At 36.9% G+C, this 23,181-nt stretch overlaps 1 protein-coding gene across 3 annotated transcripts in view; it reads right to left on the bottom strand.

The window, feature by feature from the left end:
- LOC128579477 (zinc finger protein 41-like) overlaps nt 1-22,102 on the bottom strand; it is a 35,369-nt gene extending 13,267 nt beyond the window's left edge. Inside the window, exons 1-8 of one of the 3 annotated variants that reach the window (XM_053581553.1) lie at nt 22,045-22,102; nt 17,520-17,593; nt 17,114-17,204; nt 14,436-14,492; nt 11,594-11,660; nt 7,629-7,732; nt 3,672-3,846; nt 641-736 (exon numbers count right to left, since the gene is read on the bottom strand). In XM_053581553.1, the coding sequence (XP_053437528.1) occupies nt 641-736; nt 3,672-3,846; nt 7,629-7,732; nt 11,594-11,660; nt 14,436-14,492; nt 17,114-17,204; nt 17,520-17,539 (610 nt within the window). In that variant the 5' untranslated portion in view covers nt 17,540-17,593; nt 22,045-22,102. The other 2 variants (XM_053581554.1, XR_008378163.1) reach the window with 2 other exon arrangements.
- Between the last annotated feature and the right edge of the window lie 1,079 nt (nt 22,103-23,181).

The raw sequence follows: 23,181 nt of genomic DNA, 5'->3' as shown, positions 1-23,181 counted from the left end.
TGAAGGAGAATGAAGGGACCACCATCTGGTCCATTTTATTCACTGCTTCAAGCCCTGGTATCTAACCCAGTTTACAGCATATAGATGTATAATAAATACTGACTAAAGAAATGAAAATTGTATTTTGATACTCAACTAACTACTTGCTTGTACTCCCAATTAGTTAAGAACCTGGCGGACAGGAAGAGGGCTCCCCAAAGGTTTCAGCAGTCTTACAGGAGAAGAAAGTTAAATAATGAGTAAATAGGTTTACCTTAAAAAACATCACTGGGGACCCTTATAAAAGCATTTTTAGGAAAATGAAGGAAGAAATGTGAGATATTAGTAAAATAAATGAGAAAAATGTAAAGTTAACTAGAGAAGATAGAACTGAAAGGAATTCTATGTTTCAATAAAGAAGAAATGAAGGAATAATTATGAAAATCATGTTCCCAAGAAAGCAGAGAATGGGATAGAGAAAAAAGTGGAGGACAGAGAAGGGAGACTGAAGAGGGAGTGAGAAAGATGGATTGAGAGACAGGGGAATTTTCTTCTGCTGAGACAGCTTTGAGCAAAGATACTGCTGAAGATATTTCAGATATTCTGCTGAACATCCCTCCATGACCTATTACTTGAAATAAATCCTACTTTCTTAACTCACCTGGATAGGGGGTTCTTGTGATTTCTCTCACCATGGCCCATGGTCCTTTCCCATTCTCCAAATGGGATATCATGTCTGGTTTGGAAACTGCAAGCCCTGTTCAGAGAAAAATAAATAGGAGTTGATTGGAGCTGTGAGGAAGAACTATTGCCAAATTCAGTCCCAGTTCTTAATTTTCTGTGCAGAATGGCCATTATAGAAAGTTGTTTTTTAACATTTTATTTAGTTTATTTTATTATTTTTTTGAGACAAAGTCTTAGTCTGTGCCCTGGGTAGAGTGCTCATAGCAACCTCAAACTTTTAGGCTCAAGCAATCCTCATGCCTCAGCCTCCCAAGCAGCTGGGACTACAGGCTCCTGCCACAACGCCTGATTAGTTTTTCTGTTTTTTTAGTAGAGACGAGGTCTTGCTCTTGCTCAGGTTGGTCTCGATTTTCTGAACTCAAGCAATCCACCTGCCTCAGCCTCCCAGAGTGCTAGGATTACAGGTCTGAGCCCCCAGGTCTGGCATTATAAAAAATTTTAAGAGTGGCATTATCCAATACAGCAGGATCCTCAAACTATGGCCCGTGGGCCATATGTGGCCCACCAAGGACATTTATCCAGCCTGCTGGGTGTTTTTGCCACTGCTGCCTGTCCTACTTAGCAGCCGACTGGTCCCAGCCCGCAGTGCACATGTGTGGAATGTGCACCGCACTCTCCGACTCCCCTCCTTCTCTCTGTCTCTCAACTCCTCTTCTCAGTCTTGGGACTAATTGATGCACACTTGCATCACTTGTTACGACTAGCAGTGACAAATATGGAACCGGACATTGACCATCTCATTAACCAAAAGCGGGCCCAAAGTTCCCATTGAAATACTGATAAGTTTGTTGACTTAACTTTACTTGTTCTTCATTTAAATACTGTATTTGTTCCCATTTTGTTTTTTTTACTTCAAAATAAGATATGTGCAGTGTGCGTAGGAATTTGTTCAGTTTTTTTTTTTTTTTAAACTATAGTCCGACCCTGTAACAGTCTGAGGGACAGTGAACTGGCCCCCTGTTTAAAAAGTTGGAGGACCCCTGCAATACAGTATCTGATAGCCACATATGGCTATTGAAATTTGAATTATTTTTATTAAAAAAAATTCAGATTAATATATGGGTACAAATAATTACGTTACCTTTTTTTTTTTTCTTTTTTTTTGCATTTGTTAGGTAAAGTCCAAGCTGTAGTTGAGCCTTTCACCCAGGAGGTGTATCCTATATTCCTACCTTGTCCCTGTTTGGTGAGAACTGACAAACCTCCTCCCTCCTTCCCTCTCCTTCCTCTCTCCTCCCACGACCTTTCTAGAATTTAATAGTGTTTTTCTCTCGTGTGGGCCAGTGCTTGCTCATCTACTGGTTTCATACTAGTACTGAGTACATTGGATGCTTGGTTTTCCATTCTTGTGATACTTTACCTAGGAGGATGTACTCTAAATCCTTCCCAGTTAATAGAAAAGATGTAAAGTCTCTATTGTGGCTGAATAGTATTCCATAGTATACATATACCATAGTTTTTTACTTATCCATTCATGAGTTGATGGGCACTTGGGTTGTTTCCACATCTTGGTGATGATGAATTGAGTTGTGATAAACAATTTAGTGCAAATGTCTTTATGGTAAATTATTATTTTCTTCTGGATAGATACCTAGTAATGGGATTATTGGACCAAATGAAAGGTCTACTTTAATTCTTTGAGGACTCTTTCCAAAAATGCTGTGTTAGTTTGCAATCCCACTAACAGTGTTTCCTTCTCTCTGCCCCCACACCACCATCTGCAGCTTTGGGACTTTGTGATGTGGGCTATTCTCACTGGAGTTAGGTGATATCTCCAGGTGGTTTTGATTTGTATGAAATTTGAATTTAAATCAATTAAATTTTAGGCCAGGTGTGATGGCTCATGCCTAAAATGCTAGCACTTTGGGAGGCTGAGGTGGAACAATCACATGAGGCCAGAAGTTTGAGACCAGCCTGAGCAACATACTGAGACCCTAGCTCTACAAAAAATTGAAAGATTAGTTGGCAGGCAGTGGGTGCCTCTAGTCCCAGCTACTCAAGAGGTTGAGACAGAAGGATTGCCTGAGTCTTAGTTGTGGTGAGCTATGATGATGCCACTGCAGTTTAGCTCAGACAAGAGAACAAGACTCTGTCTCAAAAAAAAAAAAAGTGCAATTTAAAATTCAGTTCTTGGCGGCGCCTATGGCTCAATGAGTAGGGCGCCAGTCCCATATGTTGGAGGTGGTGGGTTCAAACCTAGCCCCAGCCAAAAAAAAAAAAAAAATCAGTTCTTCAGGCTCGGTGCCTATGGCTCAAGCGGCTAAGGCGCCAGCCACATACACCTGCGCTGGTGGGTTCAAATCCAGCCCAGACCCGCCAAACAACAATGATGGCTACAACCAAAAAAAAAAAAAAAATAGCTGGGCGTTGTGGCAGGCACCTGTAATCCCAGCTACTTGGGAGGCGGAGGCAGAATTGCTTGAGCCTAGGAGTTGGAGGTTACTGTGAGCTGTGATGCCATGGCACTCTACCCAGAGCGACAGCTTGAGGCTCTGTCTTAAAAAAAAAAAAAAATTCAGTTCTTCAGGTGGACTGCCCAAATTCCAAGTGCTCAATAATGGCTACTACTTGCCATATTGGACAGCACAGATACAGAACATTTCTATCATAGAAGAATGTTTTATTGTGCAGAGATGTTCTAGATGATTACAAAGGTACCTCAAAGGAGCTCAATACTATGATCTATATTTGATGGAATAATCTGAGTTTACTCCCATCTACGGAAGTGGCTAGGAAAACTTTGGTTCGAAATATGTAACATTGTCAACAATGTCCAAGATGCCAAAGAAATAAGTATTTCTTATTCTACCATAGTCAGACTAGTTAGTTAAGAGAGAGGAATAGCATAACTCCCAACAACATGCCCCTAAGATGAAGAGATTTTTGACACCTAAACTCTAATCCAAAATTTAGTTAAGAACTTTAGAGGATCTATTTCTTGGGCAAACCTGGTAAAATGGTCAGAGAGAACAACACAGAGGAGACGTTGCCCTTACCCAGGGAGGCCAGATTCCTGTAATTTTCCAGCATCACATCCTTGTGCAGGTCCCTCTGTGTAGAGTCCATCAACATCCACTCCTCCAATGTGAAGTCTACAGTCACATCTTTAAATGTCACTGATTGCTAAAATAATTACACTGTGATCACTCAGAGACTACACAATTAGACTTGTTAGGCAGAATAATACATATAAAACTGGAGAAGAACTCCAGAAATCACAATCACCAAATTATTATATAGGTCAGCCAGTTAATCATGTATGAAATGTATGAATCTCTCCAATGACAAGAACTTAAAACCATGAAAGGAAGCTTATTCCATCTTCAGAGAGTCACCTGATAGCAGGAGTTTTTTAATAACTACATCTGGCTGTCTATAAATATTGGCCCTACTGTGTTATCTGGAATCAATAGTACGGTTTCCTCCCTCCCTAGAAAGTATTTAAAATACTTAATAACAGCTAGTAGTCTCCAGCCAAATCATCTTTCTTTCTTAAAACCCTCATTTATGTAAAGTATCAATTTTATTTCAGTTCCAATCTATAGAATATGACTTACTAAGAGATATTTTTACCGGTTAGATTGTGGATATAGAATAAAAAAATAGAAGAATGAGTTATACAACATTTTTAATGGTTGCTTATTGGGAGAAGGAGGAAACAGTGTAGAGAGGAGGGCTGCAATAGAGGCTCGGCTCCTTTGAATATTTGGCTTTGTAGCTCTGACTTTTGAAACATAATACTTCATATTATTACAAAATGAAAATTAAAAATTAAAAAAGCAATCCCTAAAAATTAAAAGTAAAATGAAACTAGTTGGTAGCATACCCAATCATCATAGAGGAACAATTTGAGTGACTTTAAAATACTTTAAATCCCTCATGAGATACATTCTGAGGAAAAAAAGAACTGTGAAACAAAAAACATTTTCAGTAAATAATCGTATTGGTTGTAGTGATGGAAATGCTGAAATGCTATTCTGCAACTACTGGGTAGGTATTGTTGGATAAAGCAAATCAGCATATTGATATCATAAATTTGGCATGGGAGAAAGAAGATACAAATGTAATACTGACAAGATAAAGTTTAAAACTTCATAGCTCCAAATCTGAATCGGAAGTATCAGTATAAAATAATAAAGTATTTTATGTTTAAGGAAAGAATGAAACGGTATTTCCTAGCTTCATCTACTAAAAGGGCTTAGGGACAATAACGAATGAGGCAGCGTTATGCAAGTCTGCTGTGACCTGTAAACATTACCTCCTACTCTAAGGAACCAGGGCCTGGAACATTCTGACACAAAATGCAAGGAAGCTGTTAAGCACTACCAAGGTTACGTCTGAGACACTGGGGCCAAGCTGAAGAGGAGTCCTCTTGCCAATGATGTGAAAACTTGGGGAGCAATACGGATTTCAAAAATGTCTAATATGGTTATATTTATGAGTTTATAATAAATTATTTTTTAAAAACCTTTCTCAACTTTGGAGAATTCTGGAAACTGGCAAATTAAAAAAAAGTATCAACTGTTTGTCCTTCCTGTCCTATGCAAACTATACATAGTTTGTATAGTAACCAAATTAAATAGTTGATGAAGGGAGGTTGTCCTTTATGGAAGTACTCCAGCTAGTAAATGAAAAAGGAGTGAAAATTAAAACATTACCACTTTGAAACCTCTAATGAATTAAGGGGTCATTGGGGGCTGCTAACATAAGAGAAAGGCCTCAATTAGGCATTACATATATTCTGATGGTATATATCCGCCAGCAATATGAAATAACACTGCCAGAAATATCTTAAAAATCAAAATAACAAATAATTTCAAGAAAATACAGGGACAGAGGAGCGTGTTAAATAATCCCAAGGGAATGCAATCAGTAAAATCCATATTGTGTGAAATTCTAAATTAATGCTCTATCACTTTGGCAAACCCGGTAAAATGGGCAGATACAACAACACATAGGAGACATCATCCTTACCCAGGGAGACCTATAATTCTCTAGTATCACATCCTTGTACAGGTTATAGCAAATATAAATATATAAATATATAAAAATATTTCCAATAGAAATATAATGCAAGTCATATATGTGACTTTATAGTTTCTAGTAACCAAAATAAAAACAAAAATAAATTGGTGAAATTAGTTTTAATAATATATTTCACTTTGTCCAATATATACAAATATAATAATTTCAACATGCATCAATATTAATTAAAACTTTACACTCTTTTTATCATACTAACTCTTTGAAATACAGTATGTATTTTAAATTTATAACACATCTCAATTTGGACTAGTCTCTGTGGCAGTTCTGAAGACTTAACTAGTGTAAAGCATTTAAAGAAATCTGTCTCCTTTAACTAACCATTATGTTAGCCATGCAGAGATTTCAATGGCCACATGCAATAAAGAATATAGACTTTACAGATTAGTCCCAGAAAGTTACTAAACAAACAAAGCTGCTATAGCAGCAGCAATTGCAACAACAAACTCTGGAGAAGGGAGTTGATTTCCACGGTGGCTACATTATATTATTTGAAATATCTGGCTTTCAACAAAATTATAAAACATACAAACATCCATCCATATATATGGATCCATATATAGTAAACGCGCGCGCACACACACACACACACACACACACACACCCAAAGTAGTCAATAGAAACTCTCCCTCTAAGGAAGTCAAGATATTGTAACTATTAAACACCTATTATGCTCAAAGACCTAAAGAACCACGTGTAAAAATTTTTAAAAATTATGAGAATGCTATTTTACTAAATAGTAATTCTAGAGATGAAAAGCACAATAACTGAAATAAACACATCAGTAAGACATAACAAATTTAGACATATATTCACTTTGAACCTCATAATACTAGAAGCAAAAATTTACATAATTATAGGGACAATGAGACAATTGAACAGTAATAGCTAGAGACAGTGAAAGCAGTTCTCAGAGGAAAATTTATAACTGTAAAATGACTAGATTTACAAAAGAAGACATCAAGTCAATAATCTAAATTTACACCATAAAGAAGTAGAAAAGAGGAAACATTTTTTTTTAAGAAAGGAAATAAAAAAAATGTTAGAATGAAGATAAAACACAGAACAGAAAAACAATAGAGTAAATCGAAGACAAAAGTTGTCTTTGGAAAGATTAAAAAATGTCAAGCCTTTATCTAGAGTAACTAAGAAAAAAAGAGAAGACTCAAATTATGAAAACCTAAATGAAAAAGAAGACATTTCAACTGACCGTAAAAAAAATAAAAGGATTATAAAGAAATAGTATGAACAATTGTTTCCTAATAAATTAGATAACCTAGACATGAACAAATTTCTTAGAAAGATATAAGATAAATTTCTTAGACATAAGCTGCCAAAACTAACTCAAGACTACATAGAAAAATTTACCTAAACTTTCCACAAAGAACAGCCTGGGTTCAAACAGCTTCCCTAGTGAATTCTAACAAACAGTCCAAGAATTAATTATTAAATTCTTTGCTACTAACTCATCCCCCAAATGGAAGGGAATAATTCCAAACTCATTTATGAGGCTAATATTACTAAAACTAGACAAAGATATCACAAGACCACTACAGACCAATATTCTGATGAAAACAGATACAAAATTTTCAACAGAATACTACCAAAATAGATTAAGCAACAAATAAAATATAGTATACACAATGACTAAATGGGATTTATCCCAGGAATGCAAGGTTTATGTAATATTGAAAAATCAGTCAATAAATTAAAGAACATATTAATAAAAAACAAAAACATACAATCATCTTAATAGACTCAAAAAAGAGTTTGACAAAATTCAACAAACTTAGAAACAGAAGCAAACATCATCAACCTGATAAAGATCTTCTATGAAACCCCACATGTAATATCATACTTACTGGTAAACAGCCAAATGCATTTCCCCTGAGATCATGAACAAGACACCCATGGCCGCTCTTCTTACTTCTATTCAATATTTTACTGTATGTTTTCACAAAGGAAACTAGACATGTAAAATAAATACAAGGTATCCAGATTGTATAGGACAAAGCAAATTTCTAAATGCAAATGATATAATCTCTATTTATAATGAAATTATCTTGCATATGAAAAACCCTAAGAAATACAAGAAAATAAACACACACACACACACACACACACACACACTCTCACCCACCCACTATAGCTTGGCTTTGTGGCTCACACCTATAATCCCAGCTACTTGGGAAGCTGAGGTAGGAGTCTGATAGGGGCTGTACTGAGCTATGATGATGCCACTGTGCTAACTCTAAAAATAGAGAAATAAATATAACAAAACAAAAAGCCCCCACTAGAAGTAATAAGCTAGTTCACCAAGTTTCAGGATACAAGATCAATGAACATTTCAAAAACAAATTAAGAAAAAAATCTACTTACAATAGCAAAAAGAATAAAATACTTAGGAATAAATTTAACAAGACTTGTACACTGAAAACTACAAAACATCACTGAAAGAAACTGACAAATACATAAATAAATGAGAAGACACCATGTTCAGATACTGGGAGACTTAATCTTGTTAAGCAACATTATTCCCCAAATTGATCAACAGATTTAACACTGGCCCTATGAAAATTCCATCTGACTTTTTTTTTTCTGAAATAGAAAAGGTGATCTTAAAATTCATATGGGAACACAAGGCCCCCCCAGTAGCCAAAACAAACTTGAAAAAGAACAATGTTGGGTGGCAATTGTGAACTGAGCTGCAGTAAACATTCTAGTGTAAAAAAAAAAAAAAAAAAGAATGAACAAAGTTGGGGAATCCTACTTTCTAATTTAAAAACTTACTTTAAAGCTATGGTGCTTAAGACACTGTGGTACCAGCATAAGGACAGGTATTACATCAATAAAAGAGAACTGAGAGTCTATAAATAAATCCTTACATTTATGTTCAGTTGATTTTCAACAAGGGTATTTTTTTTTTTTTTTGCAATTTTTGGCAGGGGCTGCCTTGAACCTGCCACCTCTGGCATATGGGGCCAGTGCCCTACTTCCTTGAGCCACAGGCACGGCCCCCAACAAGGGTCTTTTCAATAAATGATGTTAGCTGGATATTTGCATGCTAAAGAATAAAGCTGAATCCCTACCTCAAACCATATATTAAATTTACTCAAAACGGGCTATAGACCTAAATATAAGAACTAAAACTATAAAACTCTTAGAAGGAAGGATAGAGGAAAATCTTCATGACCTTTGATTTGGTCATGGGCTTTTAGATATGACACCAAAAGCATACTAGAAAAAAGAAAAAAAAACAGATAAGTTGGATTTCATAAAAATTAAAAACTTTTATGCTTCAAGGGACATAATTAAAAACTCAAAAAGACAACCAAGTACAACTACAGTTTGGACTCTCCCTAACAAATGCAAACAATGTAACCTAATCTTCCATACCCTCATATTAATCTGAAATTAAAGAATCCCCCCCCCCAAAAAAAAGAGTACATGGAAAGCTCTCTCATGCTTTCCATCACGTGATGGCAGAGTGAGAAAGTGCCATCTGTAAGGAAATGGGTCCTTATCAGACACTGAATCTTCCAGTGCTTTGATTGTGGACTTTCAGCTGCTAGAACTGTAAAAAATGATTTTTTTAAAAAAAGACAACCCAAAGAATGTGAGAAAATATTTACAAACCATTTATCAGATAAACAATTTATAACTAGAAGATATAAAGAAATCTTACAACCCTAAAATTAAAAAAAAGGCCCAATAAAAAAAGGGAAGTGGACTTGAATAGACATTTCTCCAAAGAAGATACACAAATGGTCAATACATACATGAAAAAATGCTCAAGAAAATAAGATACTATTAAATAAGACACAAGAAGATACCATTTCACATTCAACAAGATGTATATAACAAAAAAGACAGACATTATCAAGAGTAGTTGAGGATGTAGCGAAACTGCAACCCTTGTAGAAGTACATTGATTGTGGGAATATAACATGGTGCACCTGTTTTGAAAAATGATCTGATAGCTCCTCAATATGATATCACATCACATCATTCCAATCCTAGGTATATATACCTAAGAAAAATAAAACATACACTCACACAAAAGCCTGTACACAAGTGTTCATAGCATCATTATTCACTACCCAAAAGTAGAAACAACTCAACTATCCATCAACTGACTAATGGTTAAACAATATCTGGTGGAACCATATAACTGACTGTTACTTGGCCATAAAAGGAATAAGTACTGATACATCCTACAACACAGATGAACCCAAGCATGAAGGCAAGCAGTTGCAAAGGACCACACAGGATATCTAATTCCATTTATGTGAAATGTCCAGAATAGGAAATCTACAGAGACAGAAAGATTAGTGTCTGTCAGAGGCTGTGAGGAGGAGGAATGGAGAATACTGCTAACACATACGGGGTTTCTTTTGAGGGATGATGAAAAATCCTGGAATTAAACAGCAGTGATGGTTGTAGAACTCTGTGAATACATGTATATTTAAAATCCAGTGAAATGTATACTTTATGAATTTTATAATAGTATTAGGAAGTTATGCTTTCCGTCTTAGGGAAAAACCAGTAAGAAACAATGATTAAAAAAAAATCAGGAAGTTGTGTTAGGTGAAGAACAAATCACACTGCCTATGGTGCCCCAGTTTTATTTTCACTTTCCATTCATTTTTTCTTTCAATTACTGCCGTGCCTCAGTTGAACTTTCTAGTAATCTAACCATAGAATGTGGAAGTGTGAATTAAGCTCTAAAACACAGTAAGACTGCCAAAAATGGAAGTTTTGATGTTGGTGAAAGTGAACTCATTTACCTATCCCTTTATTCAGAAGGGACCTTTACTTGTCAAACTAAAGAAATGATTGCTAAAATTAATGTTTTATTTTTATTGCAAAAAGTTCCTAGGGAGTTAGAAGAGTACTGATTTTTTTCAATTACACTATCCCAGACTAACTCTATTCTTAATTTAATTAAAAATTAAAATTAAATTAAGAACACCTTTGAGAAGGGACACAAAGTGGGGTGGAAGGAAAGCCTGGCCTGATGAACAAGGAAGTCTGGTGGGCCAGTAAGAATGTGGGTAGATAGAAAGAGACAATACCAATGACCAATAGAAAAGTTCAATAATGCCTGGAGGCAGAGAGAGGCCAGTGAAATATCTGCAACCAATTTCAAATGGAGAGAAACTGCATCTGAGCCTTTGGGTCTCTCTCTGTCTCTCGCACCTTCTCTCCATCATGAGAGGGACCACTTCCAACTCTGTTTGGAGATGCTCTAAATTTTCTTTGTTCTTCCTAAATAAAATTTCTCTTTGTTACACTGAGACTTGTGCAGGTCACTTTCACATTGCCTATGGTGCCCCAGTTTTATTTTCACTTTCCATTCATTTTTTCTTTCAATTATTGCTGTGCCTCAGTTGAACTTTCTAGTAATCTAACCAGGTCAACTGGGTTCAGGGAACCCAGACCCCCAACAAATGTAATTTTAAATTACATTAAGAGTACAATTAAAATCACCAAGTACATGCACAATACCCACAAACCTTTAAAATATAGACAATACCCACTGTTGATTCTCAGTTTCAAGACTAGCCTTTTATATATTTTGCTGAGAAAATAATATTAATAAGCCAGGATGATGTAAAGTTTTCTTTTGAATAGAGTTTGAGAAAGTAAAAAGTAGCTCAGACTAAGAAAGCAAAATTCTGCTCTTCCATACTTCATGCTAGGATAAGAGACACAGATAAAACCAGCTGCAAAGTTGACAAAAATTAGTTATTTCTCCCAAGTCATGTTGCAGCTATGAAGTGTCATAATGATCCCTTCTTTGAGTAACCAATGATTTGTTACTCACCACGAAGCTGTCTTTTAAAATCACAGAAATTTTGCAGTTTGAAATCATACCAGTGTTTAAAGTATACCTAAAGAGACAGACAAAATGAACTTTGTGTTTAAAATGAGACATACCCTCCAAAACAGAATCATCAGACATCTTATTTTGCCACACACAGAACCAAATTCTACCTCTATTCCTCCACCCAAAAGTAAACATAAGATGTATGTTACTTATATATTTATCCACTACATACATGCCTGACTTGTCATAAATATTCGTATTTCCCTCCAGCCCTCCTCAATATATACGTAAGACTAACTCCATAAGACACATCTACCAGTTCTTTGCTCCCTTCTGCTGAGCGTACACTTTTGGTTTTCTCCCAAAGTTGTGTTTGTTTTTTCCTCTTAAAATTAAGTGTCTCCCTGGGCGGTGCCTGTGGCTCAGTGAGTAGGGCGCTGGCCCCATATACTGAGGGTGGTGGGTTCAAACCCAGTCCCAGCCAAACTGCAGCAAAAAAATAGTCAGGTGTTGTGGCAGGTGCCTATATACCAGCTACTTGGGAGGCAGAGGCAAGAGAATCGCCTACTCCCAGGAGTTGGAGGTTGCTGTGAGCTGTGATGCCATAGCACTCTACTGAGGGTGATAAAGTGAGACTCTGTCTCTTAAAAAAAAAAAAATTAAGTGTCTCCCTTTCCTTCCTCCTTAGAGCTCATGGTCTTTTACTAACACAAGAGAGAATATTAAGTGACTTCGATGCACATAAGTGGTCTTGATTTCTGACCTAGGTGCAGAATTTCACATGAGGAGCTTGTGAATGCACTATTTTACCTTTATCTTAACTTCATATTTTCTAAGGAAGCAGAACCCCAAGTCCACTTTGCAGTCTGGACATGCTGTTGATACCTTCACATAGAGCCCACTTTGTTTTAAGCCTATCAAACTAATGATTTCATTAAAATTTCATATGAATTTCACCCTTCCTGAGAAATTATGTAATAACCCTATCTCTTTCTTTGTCCTTTACTGCAATGGCAATGAGCCCTTAATACTGAAAAGTTCAGCCCAGTGATCTTTGATTAATTGAGTAGGACCACATATTAATTTTTATATCATTAAAAAATTACAAATAATCATTTGATTTTAAAGGCTTATTATCTCCTCTTCATCTTGAGACTGCACGTATCTTGCTCTTTTTTATGAAATGAAGTTGCAACACTTGCTGGCACTGTGATACCATCTATGACTTCATTAGTTTTTGTTTGTGACATCGCTAGTATATAAATATCTTAACCTTATCCATTAGAAAGTATCAAGACTGTTTTGATGTGTTCCTTTTGATCTGATTATAATCATGCATATAAAAGTTCTTCATCAATCTTCTACAGTTTCTTTGTTAGATGCTTAAACTATTAATAGAAAACATATACTTAAAAATCAAAGGACATTTACCAATGAAATTTGTTCTTTTGAAGAACTGTGTTAGGAAAAAAACCCTTAAAAGTATAGACAAAAGCCACAGTATACACAAAACAAAAATAAAATTAATGATTTGTAGATAGTTATTATTAAAATGTTGACTCTATTAAAATTAAACAAAGCTAAGTTTAATACTTATAAAAAGCAGTAGAATTTAAGGAAAAGCCAGACAAAATTAATCTTCTGCCAGGGAAGATTCCTGTCAGAAAAATAATAACCATATGAATTATTCACCATGCCAAAAAGTATTGTATTTTCCTGAGGTTCATGATTCACAGTATAAAACTATGAATATTTTTACCTTAAAATTGTAAAGTCTATGCTATTATATGTTAAAGGAAAATTAAAAAGAAATCACAGGTCCAGTACTACATTTTGAAAATTTTATATATTAAGAATGAATCCCAGAATATATTTTTTCATAGAAAGAAAAAGAAAAATCCCATTTATACGAAACGTTTCTGGAATAAAAAACAACTATCAAAATACAATTTTCAAAAACTTAAAAACATAGTTCTCCTAAAAGCATAGTGAACAAAGATTTACTTAAATTTTGTTGACAGACCAGCAGCTTAAAAGAACTGGTTCTAAGAAGATGCAAGAAACAGATGTATGGAGAATGGAAAAAAAGAATGCTGGAATAAGATTACAAAATTAGATACAAATCTGGTTTACACCCCACAAGACAATAATACCACAACTTTGGGTATCTTTTCTTTTAGATAGAAATAATTTGGAACTTTTCAATCTTTTATAAGTTAACATGTACCTTTGAGGGTTTGAATATTAATCAATAGTAAATGTAAGTCAAACAATGCAGCCTTCCTCTGCTATATCCAGACCATTGTCTAATATGACATGGTCTAATATAATATGACATGGTCTAATATAATATGTCTTTTGCCTTATTTCTACATTTTAGAAATTTTTTTTTAACATGATACATTTTTAATTTTTATTTTTCCTGGAGAAATTTCTTATTCTGATTCTGTACTCAGAAATAAGAAAGTAAGCTTAACAAATATAATGAAATAATTATATAAACTAGATGTGTCTTAAGACTATATCCACCAATGTTAATGTATTCTTGATATTTTTAATAGTATAGTAGTAGGTCTTACAATGCAAAGCAAGAATCAGACTCTGATTGTAGGATATTTTACCATCAGCAATTATGATGTGACTATCTGTCAGATTAGGGCTGCTACCTCTGAGAGAAATGAAATCTCTTAAATTGATACCATAAACCCTGGAACTACCATACCTATCAAATACTACATGTTAGCTGTGAACTTGCGATTCACTGGGAACATTAAGAATTAGAGGCAGTAAAAAGGCATTTTCTCTTTATTTCTCTTCTATACAAGAGGTAAATTATTACCTTTGTTTCTTCTATGGGAAGGTGAAGATCTTCATCTGGCTGGGTAACTTCATGACTCTAAAGGGACATAAGATAAAATCACTGTGGCGGGTTGCCTATAACCTGAAACAGAGACTCAACAAGAGCCACCAATCCACATGGGTGTGGTGTATATAGGATGCCCTCCTTTACGAAGGACTAAAATTAAGGTCGCATTGTAACATTCAATTATAATCTTCTTTCTCCTTGTTTGAGACAAAGACAAACACAACCATGATTGAACAAAACTGCATAATTTTAAAAATATTTTATACACATTTTAGTTACATAATATGCTTTTGTACATTTTAAGTAAAAGTTATAAGGGTGCCCTTCACCCAGAATATGTGCATCGCACCAGTTAGGTGTGAATTTACCCTACTCTCCGTCCACCCCGCACCCCTTACTTAATTTCCTTTGAGTTTTACTTCCATATATGTACACAAGTATTGATCAACTAGTTCCAATTTAGTATTGAGTACATGTGATGCTTGTTTTTCCATTCTTGATATGCTCCACTTAGAAGAATGGCCTCCAGTTCTATCTGGATTGTTACAAAAGATACTAAATCACTATCCTTTTTATGGCTGAATAGTAACTGCATAATTTTAAAGGCAGCTTTTAACATGGAGCCTATCAAAACAAAAGTAAATTTATAATAAAAGGCCTTTAGACATTCCATAATTCTGCTTTTTCATATGGGGATGAAATCTATTTCTCAGAAAGTATCTATCCTGCTCAAGAATAATATTAAAAATCTGTTAACACCACCTGTTTTCTATAATTGAAAAATTATTACAGTGTCTAGGGGGGCATGATTCCATACTCACTCAGGAAATATTTCAGCAACTCTTCATAACATTGTTTTCTTCTAAACCTTAGAAACAAGGGCTTGATTTTATAAAGTGAATCTTTACCTTGTAGTAATAGTTACATATTTTAGATTTTATGCCATTTAAAAATCATAGATAGTAAGACCATATACTTGATTTCACTAAGAAAAAATGTTATTTTAGTTACTTCCTCCCAAATTCTTATCCAAAAAAAGTAAATACTTAGTTTCCAGAAAATTAATGATGATAGGAACCCTCAGCTTCTGATAATTAGGGATGGGATTGATTAGGCTGCGGTATCTGACTAGATAAATATGGTTGGATTCAGTGATCAAGTGTAACATTTTGGTTTTTAATTTATCTTCTCAAGGGTATATCTTAAGAACTATTTACATCAGTGGTTCTCAACCTTCCTAATGCCTCAACCCTTTAATACAGTTCCTCAAGTTGTGGTGACCCCCAACCATAAAATTGTTTTTGTTGCTACTTCGTAGCTGTAATTTTGCTAGTGTTATGAATTGGAATGTAAATATCTGATATGTAGGATGGTCTTAGGCGACCCCTGTGAAAGGGTAGTTTGACCCTAAAAGGAGTCATGACCCACAGGTTGAGAACCGCTAATTTTAAAAGATCCCTAGTTCAGGGTGGTGCCTGTGGCCCAGTGAGTAGGGTGCTTGCCCCATATGCCGAGGGTGGCGGATCCAAACCCAGCCCCGGCCAAAGTGCAACAACAACAAAAAATAAATAAATAAAATAAAAAAGATCCCTAGTATAGCTTATTGCAGATCATTACAACAGTAAACTGTATTTGTTGGTATTACCTTTCTTCAGAATATCCTACTTCTAAAAGACATTGCTAAAATACAATTTTTATCATATTAATCCTCATCCCAAATACACTCAAACACACATATATACCCATACGCACACATTTAAATGTAAATGTCTTCAGGAAAACATTAAAAGATTCATCTTAGATATCTAATTTCCACCCTTATCTGCCACAACTTTCCAAATTAGTTTACCCACTCTTCTCTGCCCCTGAGCTTTGCCCTTAAAGTCCTTTTTCACCTGAAGTATCTTCACAATTTAAATTTCACTTGTACTTGGGTACCTGCTTAAATCTAACTATCCTCATGAGTTTCCTGTGACCACACTAATGTCCCTTCTCTTCCCTTACACAACACTCATCTTTTTTGTCATACTGCTAAGCAACTGCTATTCACCTAAATAAATCATGTAAATGTAAATCATGCAAAAATATTCCTTCTGTATGCCTTACCTCAAGGAGACTGTAAGCTCCCTCCAGTCATGGCTGTATCTTAAACACGTTCTTTCTCTCAAAGTCATCTATGAAGTTTGATCACTTCTTAATGGGTAGAAAAGAGATCACAGAGAGTGTCATAAAGGGAATGGCCCCTATGAATTAATGTTTGTGTGTGTGCGTATTTGTGTACACATTTTCCTCCGAAATTTCCTGAATAAAATTTCCCAGTAGAAAAATATTACATTCTTCATCCCCATAAGTAACTGAGATTTTTCTGGGAATAATACAATACAATAATACAAACTAAAGATGCTTATCATAATTAAAGACAGCCCAGATATTTTTGGAAAGATCATGTGTCCTGATAGTTGGTTCAGTGTATGAGTCCTCCTATAGATTACAACCTTTATGAGATGAAGCCAGTTTTCACGGGTCAATTTGCTTCCATTCCTAGAAGAAGGGGTGTGTGTGCATAAAGAAGAAAAGTCACAAGACTTCAGGAAAAGTAAACAAGCTTTCAGACTAAGATAGCAGATCAGAAACAGGAAATACCAACTCACCAGAGAGGTCCAACTGAAAAAACCACAGCAGCCATAATCTCTGCCTCTGTGTCCCCCTCTCTGGAAAGAGTGGAATCTTGTAGAGACAGATCTGAGGAAGAGAAAGAACCATAGACACCAGTCCTGCCTTGTGAATTGTAGACTCACCACGTTGGAATCCTGACATACAGGTGAGTGTAACCTCCCCAAGCAAATACAACAGTAACCTCAAGATCAGTGAGGGACAAAGATCCTTGGTTCCGGAGAGCTTGAGACTTTAATACTGTTAAATGTAATCACAATAAGTAAGCAAGACATTGTACAAGATTTTAAAATACTTTCTCATTGAATCCTCTCATCAACCCAACAGGAATATTCCCATTCCACAGATAAGGAAACTGAATCTTAGAAAAATCAAAGTATTTACCCAAGGCCATGAAGAGCCATGACTCCAAATCAATCTAAGTCCAAAGCCTGTATCTCTTCCACTAAGTCAATATGCTGTGTGAAGTAAAAGAATATAATTCCATCTTTCTTTGCCACAATCACCACCTCATCTAACAATTAAATATTCTAAAAGTCTCCTCTTCTGCTTTTCTTGTGAAAAGTCAGTTTCCTAACATTTTCAGAGACCTCAGCTTCATGTAAGGAATACACTACAACTTCAAAATTTAAATGATATTAGAAACTCTGACATGTCCTCCCAACCTCGTACTCAAATATATCTTTATCCTTTGTATATCAGGCAAATCTAAATAAAAGGAAGTGGGGATAACAATAATAACAGAAGGGATATGAAATTCAATGCACAATACATTAAGGATTAGTCCTTTGGTATTGAAAAAAAGTACATGCCTTATACAGGTTTTATACTGTGGTCAAACAGGATGGACCTTATTGAGGGATGCCTGGGCACTGGTTCTGCTTTTCTGATGTATGTTATTTCCTTATGCCAAATGGTATAAATTGTTAATATAAATTATACAGGTTTTATACTGTGGTCAAACAGGATGGACCTTATTGAGGGATGCCTGGGCACTGGTTCTGCTTTTCTGATGTATGTTATTTCCTTATGCCAAATGGCATAGATTGTTAATATAAATTCTTCTAGAATATAACAGCCTCACGGACCAAAGGGCAGTGACGTAATAAATATCCAGTTTTTGAGAAACTCTACTTTGTGCAAAAAGTACTACAATTATATAGCCCTTCAAGTAGAAACTTTGTTATGCTTAAACATGCTGAATCCACTCCTGCCCTGAAAGTGAACCTTGCTTCCTGTCAGGTTGTAGCTTTTGTTCAATAAATATAACAGAACTCAATCTAACCTTATAGTTTATACCAATGCAATATTTAACCATTATCTTTATATTGACATAAAACCAAGGCTGTCATGAATGCAAAAACATTAGAGATATATAAATGAGATAGATATGAGTATAGTGAAACTTACACTGTTAAGGCCACTAAATTAAAATTTTCTAACTTCAAGAGGAGACCAGGGTTGAGTGAAATCAAGAAAATATGTGAGTATCTTAAAAACACAGAATTATTCGACGACACCAGGTTTCACTAGGCACAATGAAAATGTTTTGGTGGAAGAGAAACAATGAGAAGTTGAGGGAGGGAAAAGAGTGCAGTGGGAGGGAAAAACTGCAAAAAGGACCAGTCTTTGTTATTTACAGAGGGACAGAATGGTACCTGTGGCTCAAAGGAGTAGGGTGTTGGCCCCATATACCAGAGGTGGCGGGTTCAAACCCAGCCCTGGCAAAAACAAACAAAACAAAACTGCAAAAAGGACCAGTCTTTGTTATTTATTGATAAATAGTTTGGACAAAGGACTGGTCTTTATTGATAATAAACGTTATTTATTGATAAATAGCAGCAAACCTCAAGGCTGTTTTGGCCAACTTACACAGGCTGTGTGCAAACTATCTTTGTTCCCTACAGTTCACCTTTTGATATAAAGAGCCAAATTACCCCTCATTTTAATGCTAAAACCTCACCCCAAAATGAACATGTATGTTACATATGTTTACCCCATGTGCCCCTGCCTTACTTCCCTCATGAATATTCATATTTCCCCCTGCTCAGTACACAGGTAAGGCTAATCCTGTGACACATACTGTACATACCAGGTTCCCCCACCCTTCTGCAGCGCATGCAGATTGTTTCTTCCTTTGAAAATAAAGTTGTTTCCTTTCCTTCCTCTGTGGTTCTTCCTCTCATGGTCTTTTGTTAACAAGATTACCAACAAAAGTGGTTTTACCTTACATTAGTGTTTCTCTACATTTTTTTGTAGGTCATGGATCCTTTTGAAAACCTAATGAAAATAATGATTCCTCTCCCAGAAACTCACACATATAATTAGAGGGATAGCAATTCTGAGGATGCAAACTCTCACTAGACACACTTATTAGAAAGGAAATTCTTTAGCTTCATCTAAGACCTAAGTCAGGGTCTCAACTCTAGGTGAATGTACCTCAGCTTTTTAACCTTACATATTGTCCTAAAGTCAACTCGTGAACCTCAAATTAAAAACTCTTCTGGGCGGCACCTGTGGCTCAGTCGGTAAGGTGCCATCCCCATATACCGAGGGTGGAGGGTTCAAACCCGGCCCCGGACGAACTGCAACAAAAAAATAGCCAGGTGTTGTGGTGGGCACCTGTAGTCCCAGCTACTTGGGAGGCTGAGGCAAGAGAATCGCTTAAGCCCAGGAGTTGTGAGCTATGTGATGCCTTGGCACTCTACCTAGGGCCATAAAGTGAAACTCTGTCTCTACAAAAAAAAAAAAAAAAAAAAAAAAACTCTTCTTTACACACCTTGAAAACCCAATTGAAATATGTTTTACCCAAAGGATTCTAGAGCCCAGGCAAAGCTTTGCCCCACGTTAGTTTCCTCATCCGAGTTTCTGCCTCCAGCTAGGCGTTTGTTTAAATATTCTTCATCTCGCCGGTTCAGAAGCGATGATTTTGCTAAGTTTGATGACAATTTAAAACAATAACTGAAACTGCCCTAATGAATATTAACAATAATTTCATACCAACACCAATAAATCTTAATTTGGGGGGGTTGGACCACATTTGAGAATCTGACTTTGTCCAGAATAATGCACATTCATAAGTGATGTTGCAAATTATTTTAAGGAGCTTGAAGACCATCTCTCTCCCAACCCCTACACTGACCCTTAAGTTAATAAGACCAGTTTTACAAGGTCACAAAGAACCAAGACAAACTATAATATTTTTCCCATACACCAAAGCAAATGTACAAAGAGCAACATAAGACATTTCAATTCAAGGAACATGAGCAATAGTTTTCTGCACCTTTAAAATTTGTTAAGAATGACCCTGCATCATTTATTTAGAATTTCTTCTTCTTTTTTTTTTTTTTTGAGACAGAGTATTACTTTGTCACACTTGGTAGAGTGCTGTAGCATCATAGCTCACAGCAACCTCAAACTCTTGGGCTCAAGCAATCCTCTTGTTTCAGTTTTTCATTTTGGGTAGAGACAGGGTCTCACTCTTGCTCAGGCTGCTCTAGAACTCCAGAGCTCAAGTGATCCACCCACCTCGGCCTCCCAGTGTGCTAGGAGTACAGGCATGAGCTACCCACGTAGCCTAGAATTTCTTTTAAAATCTGTAATGATTAATAAAATTCTCCTTGGCAATAAATCATGCAGGTAAAATGTTTAACCAAACTGCAATAAACATTTTATTTTATAATCAGAACAATACTATTCAACATTCAGTCTAGTCAGCTTGACCTAGATTGTGTAAACATTATATATATATATATATATATATATATATATATATGGAGTAAACATATATATATATGGAGTAAGCCAGACTACTAAGACCTCTAAGACCTGGGGCTGTGATATTTATCCTTCTTTCTACTTTTCTGTATTATCCAAGTAGACAAGAAGTATCTATACATGTATAAGCAGAAGTCTGGTATAAGAATGAAATCCCAGAGTGGCGGTCGACATCCTCAGTCAGGTTCTAACTTTGGTTTGGCTACCGCGACTACAGACAGGTCTCTTTAACACAATCAGTTATTAGCAAATGAGAGTAACCACCTGCTTCTCCTTCGACATTAGATATCTAGGATAACACACGTATTTCACCAGTCACAATTTCCCTATTTTGTTTTGGATGCTGTCTTTCCAAGCATTGCAAAAGTATTAAGAAAAAGGGAGAAACTTCACTTGCTGTGGTCCCCAAGCCAGTGTAGCTATTTAAAAAGAATAAAGGGTCCGTGTCCTTGCTGAGAATTTTAGCGCCATGGACGAGTCCAGCATCTCCCAACCAATGCAATCATACTATCTTTATGTCACGGAGTGAGTGACAAGTGATTTAAAGGTGGTTACAGTGTTCGAAATGTCATAAAATGAGCCGACAAAGAAAAGCTGTCTGGGTTACTAAGAGTAGCGCAGGTCACCCTCTGTGAAACCTACTTCCGACCCTGCTGTCTCAACAAGACAGGATGGAAACGCTCCCTCCACCTCTGCGCGCTTTCCCCAACCGCCCTTCGCTCCGAACTTGCGGGCTCCAACCCTCCTAAAGCCAGCAAATGGGGAAGGCTGGGAAGGTATGGTCAGGGCCCCGACCGCCCGTGACGAGCCCCTCACCCCAGCTCCGCCAACCGATCCGCGCAACCCCAGGGCAGCCAGGGCGGCCCGGCCTCCTGGGGAGGTTCCCGCGTTCGGACCCGGGCGAGGAGACCATGCAGAGCGGGGGACCGCCCTGCGAGGGAGGCCGTGCCCAGCCCGCGCCCACACGCAGGTAGGAGGCCCAGCCCCATTCGCCTCTCCGGGGTGGGCGGGTCCGCTGGGGGGGGTGGGAAGGGGCTCTGTAGGGAACTGCCACCCCCCGGAAGCAGCAGGGAGTTAAGCGCGAGGGAGGGGCGGCCGAGAACCCAGGTTTGGCGCCCGGGGGAACGAGTACCTGGTGGCCGAACTGAGGACAACAGAGAGCACTAGCAGAGGAGAGCGGGAACTCTTCCAACAATGGCGCGGGCTCGGCTGGGCCGGCCTCCGGGTAGGCCATTGCGCCTGCGCAGGGGCGTTGGAACTACAGTACCCAGCACCCTCAGCGCCCACTCTTCCCCGCCCCTTTTGTCTGCGCTAACGAAGGAATTGCCAATATACTGTTTCTGTGAGCTAAAAGATTCAAATTGTATATACTTCTTTTGAGAGACTATGACTACGTGTCAAAAGCACCAGCCCTGGAGACAAAGAAGAGTGACACAACTCTTGCCTTGCGACTGAGGAAAGCCCTTGGAGAGAACAGGTCTTCTGCAATTTATTTTAAATCTGAGCGCCCAGCCGGTGTATGTCCGGGCTTATGGTTTTCCTTCCTTTAAGTTCTTGCCTGAAAAATACAGATCATGCCTTCATTACAATTTCTGGGTCTTTGAACTAGAGCTTCCTGTCTCTACTCATCTAAACGTTAATGATGATGACAATAATAACTTGATTTCCTTTGCCGTACTTCTATGCTTTTAATGTCCAAAGGCCATATTCTTCACAACTGGTCAAGTTTAGAATCCTCCAGGACTCCAGAGCTGCTTCTTCCAGGCTGAGACCATTTATTTAACTCGTTTCTGCTCTGCCTTGGATCCATTAAAACCTCTCTCTGCTTCTTTAATTGTGTATGAGATCCAGACGGGGTCAGCTCTCTCCAGAGGGGAATCTGCTGGGAAATACAAAGCTTAGCGAAATTGAACACAGCATAGAACTGGACTGTTGAGATATTAAAGAGCCAGTAAGTACCTTTGGAGATAATATGACATAATCTTTGAACTATTACTATCAGAAGGGAAACACAAGTGGAAAAACCAAGCTTCTGGAGATAACAAATGCAATATATGAAATGAAAGATATACTTAATTGGATTAAGAACAGATTAGACACTACAGAAAAATAGAAACTGCCCAAAATGAAACACAGAGAAAAAAGATGAAAAAATGAACAGAGCACCAGTGAGTTACAGAAGCTATCAAGTAACCAAACTAAGAATCCCAGACAGAAGAGAGAGGGAGTAGAAAAATATTTGAAGAAATAATGGCTAAACATTTTTTAA

Source organism: Nycticebus coucang, unplaced genomic scaffold, assembly GCF_027406575.1.
Source record: "Nycticebus coucang isolate mNycCou1 unplaced genomic scaffold, mNycCou1.pri scaffold_57, whole genome shotgun sequence".
Taxonomy (NCBI): domain Eukaryota; kingdom Metazoa; phylum Chordata; class Mammalia; order Primates; family Lorisidae; genus Nycticebus; species Nycticebus coucang.
Note: the sequence above shows the minus strand (reverse complement) of the source record. Positions and strands in the feature narration are given on the sequence as shown.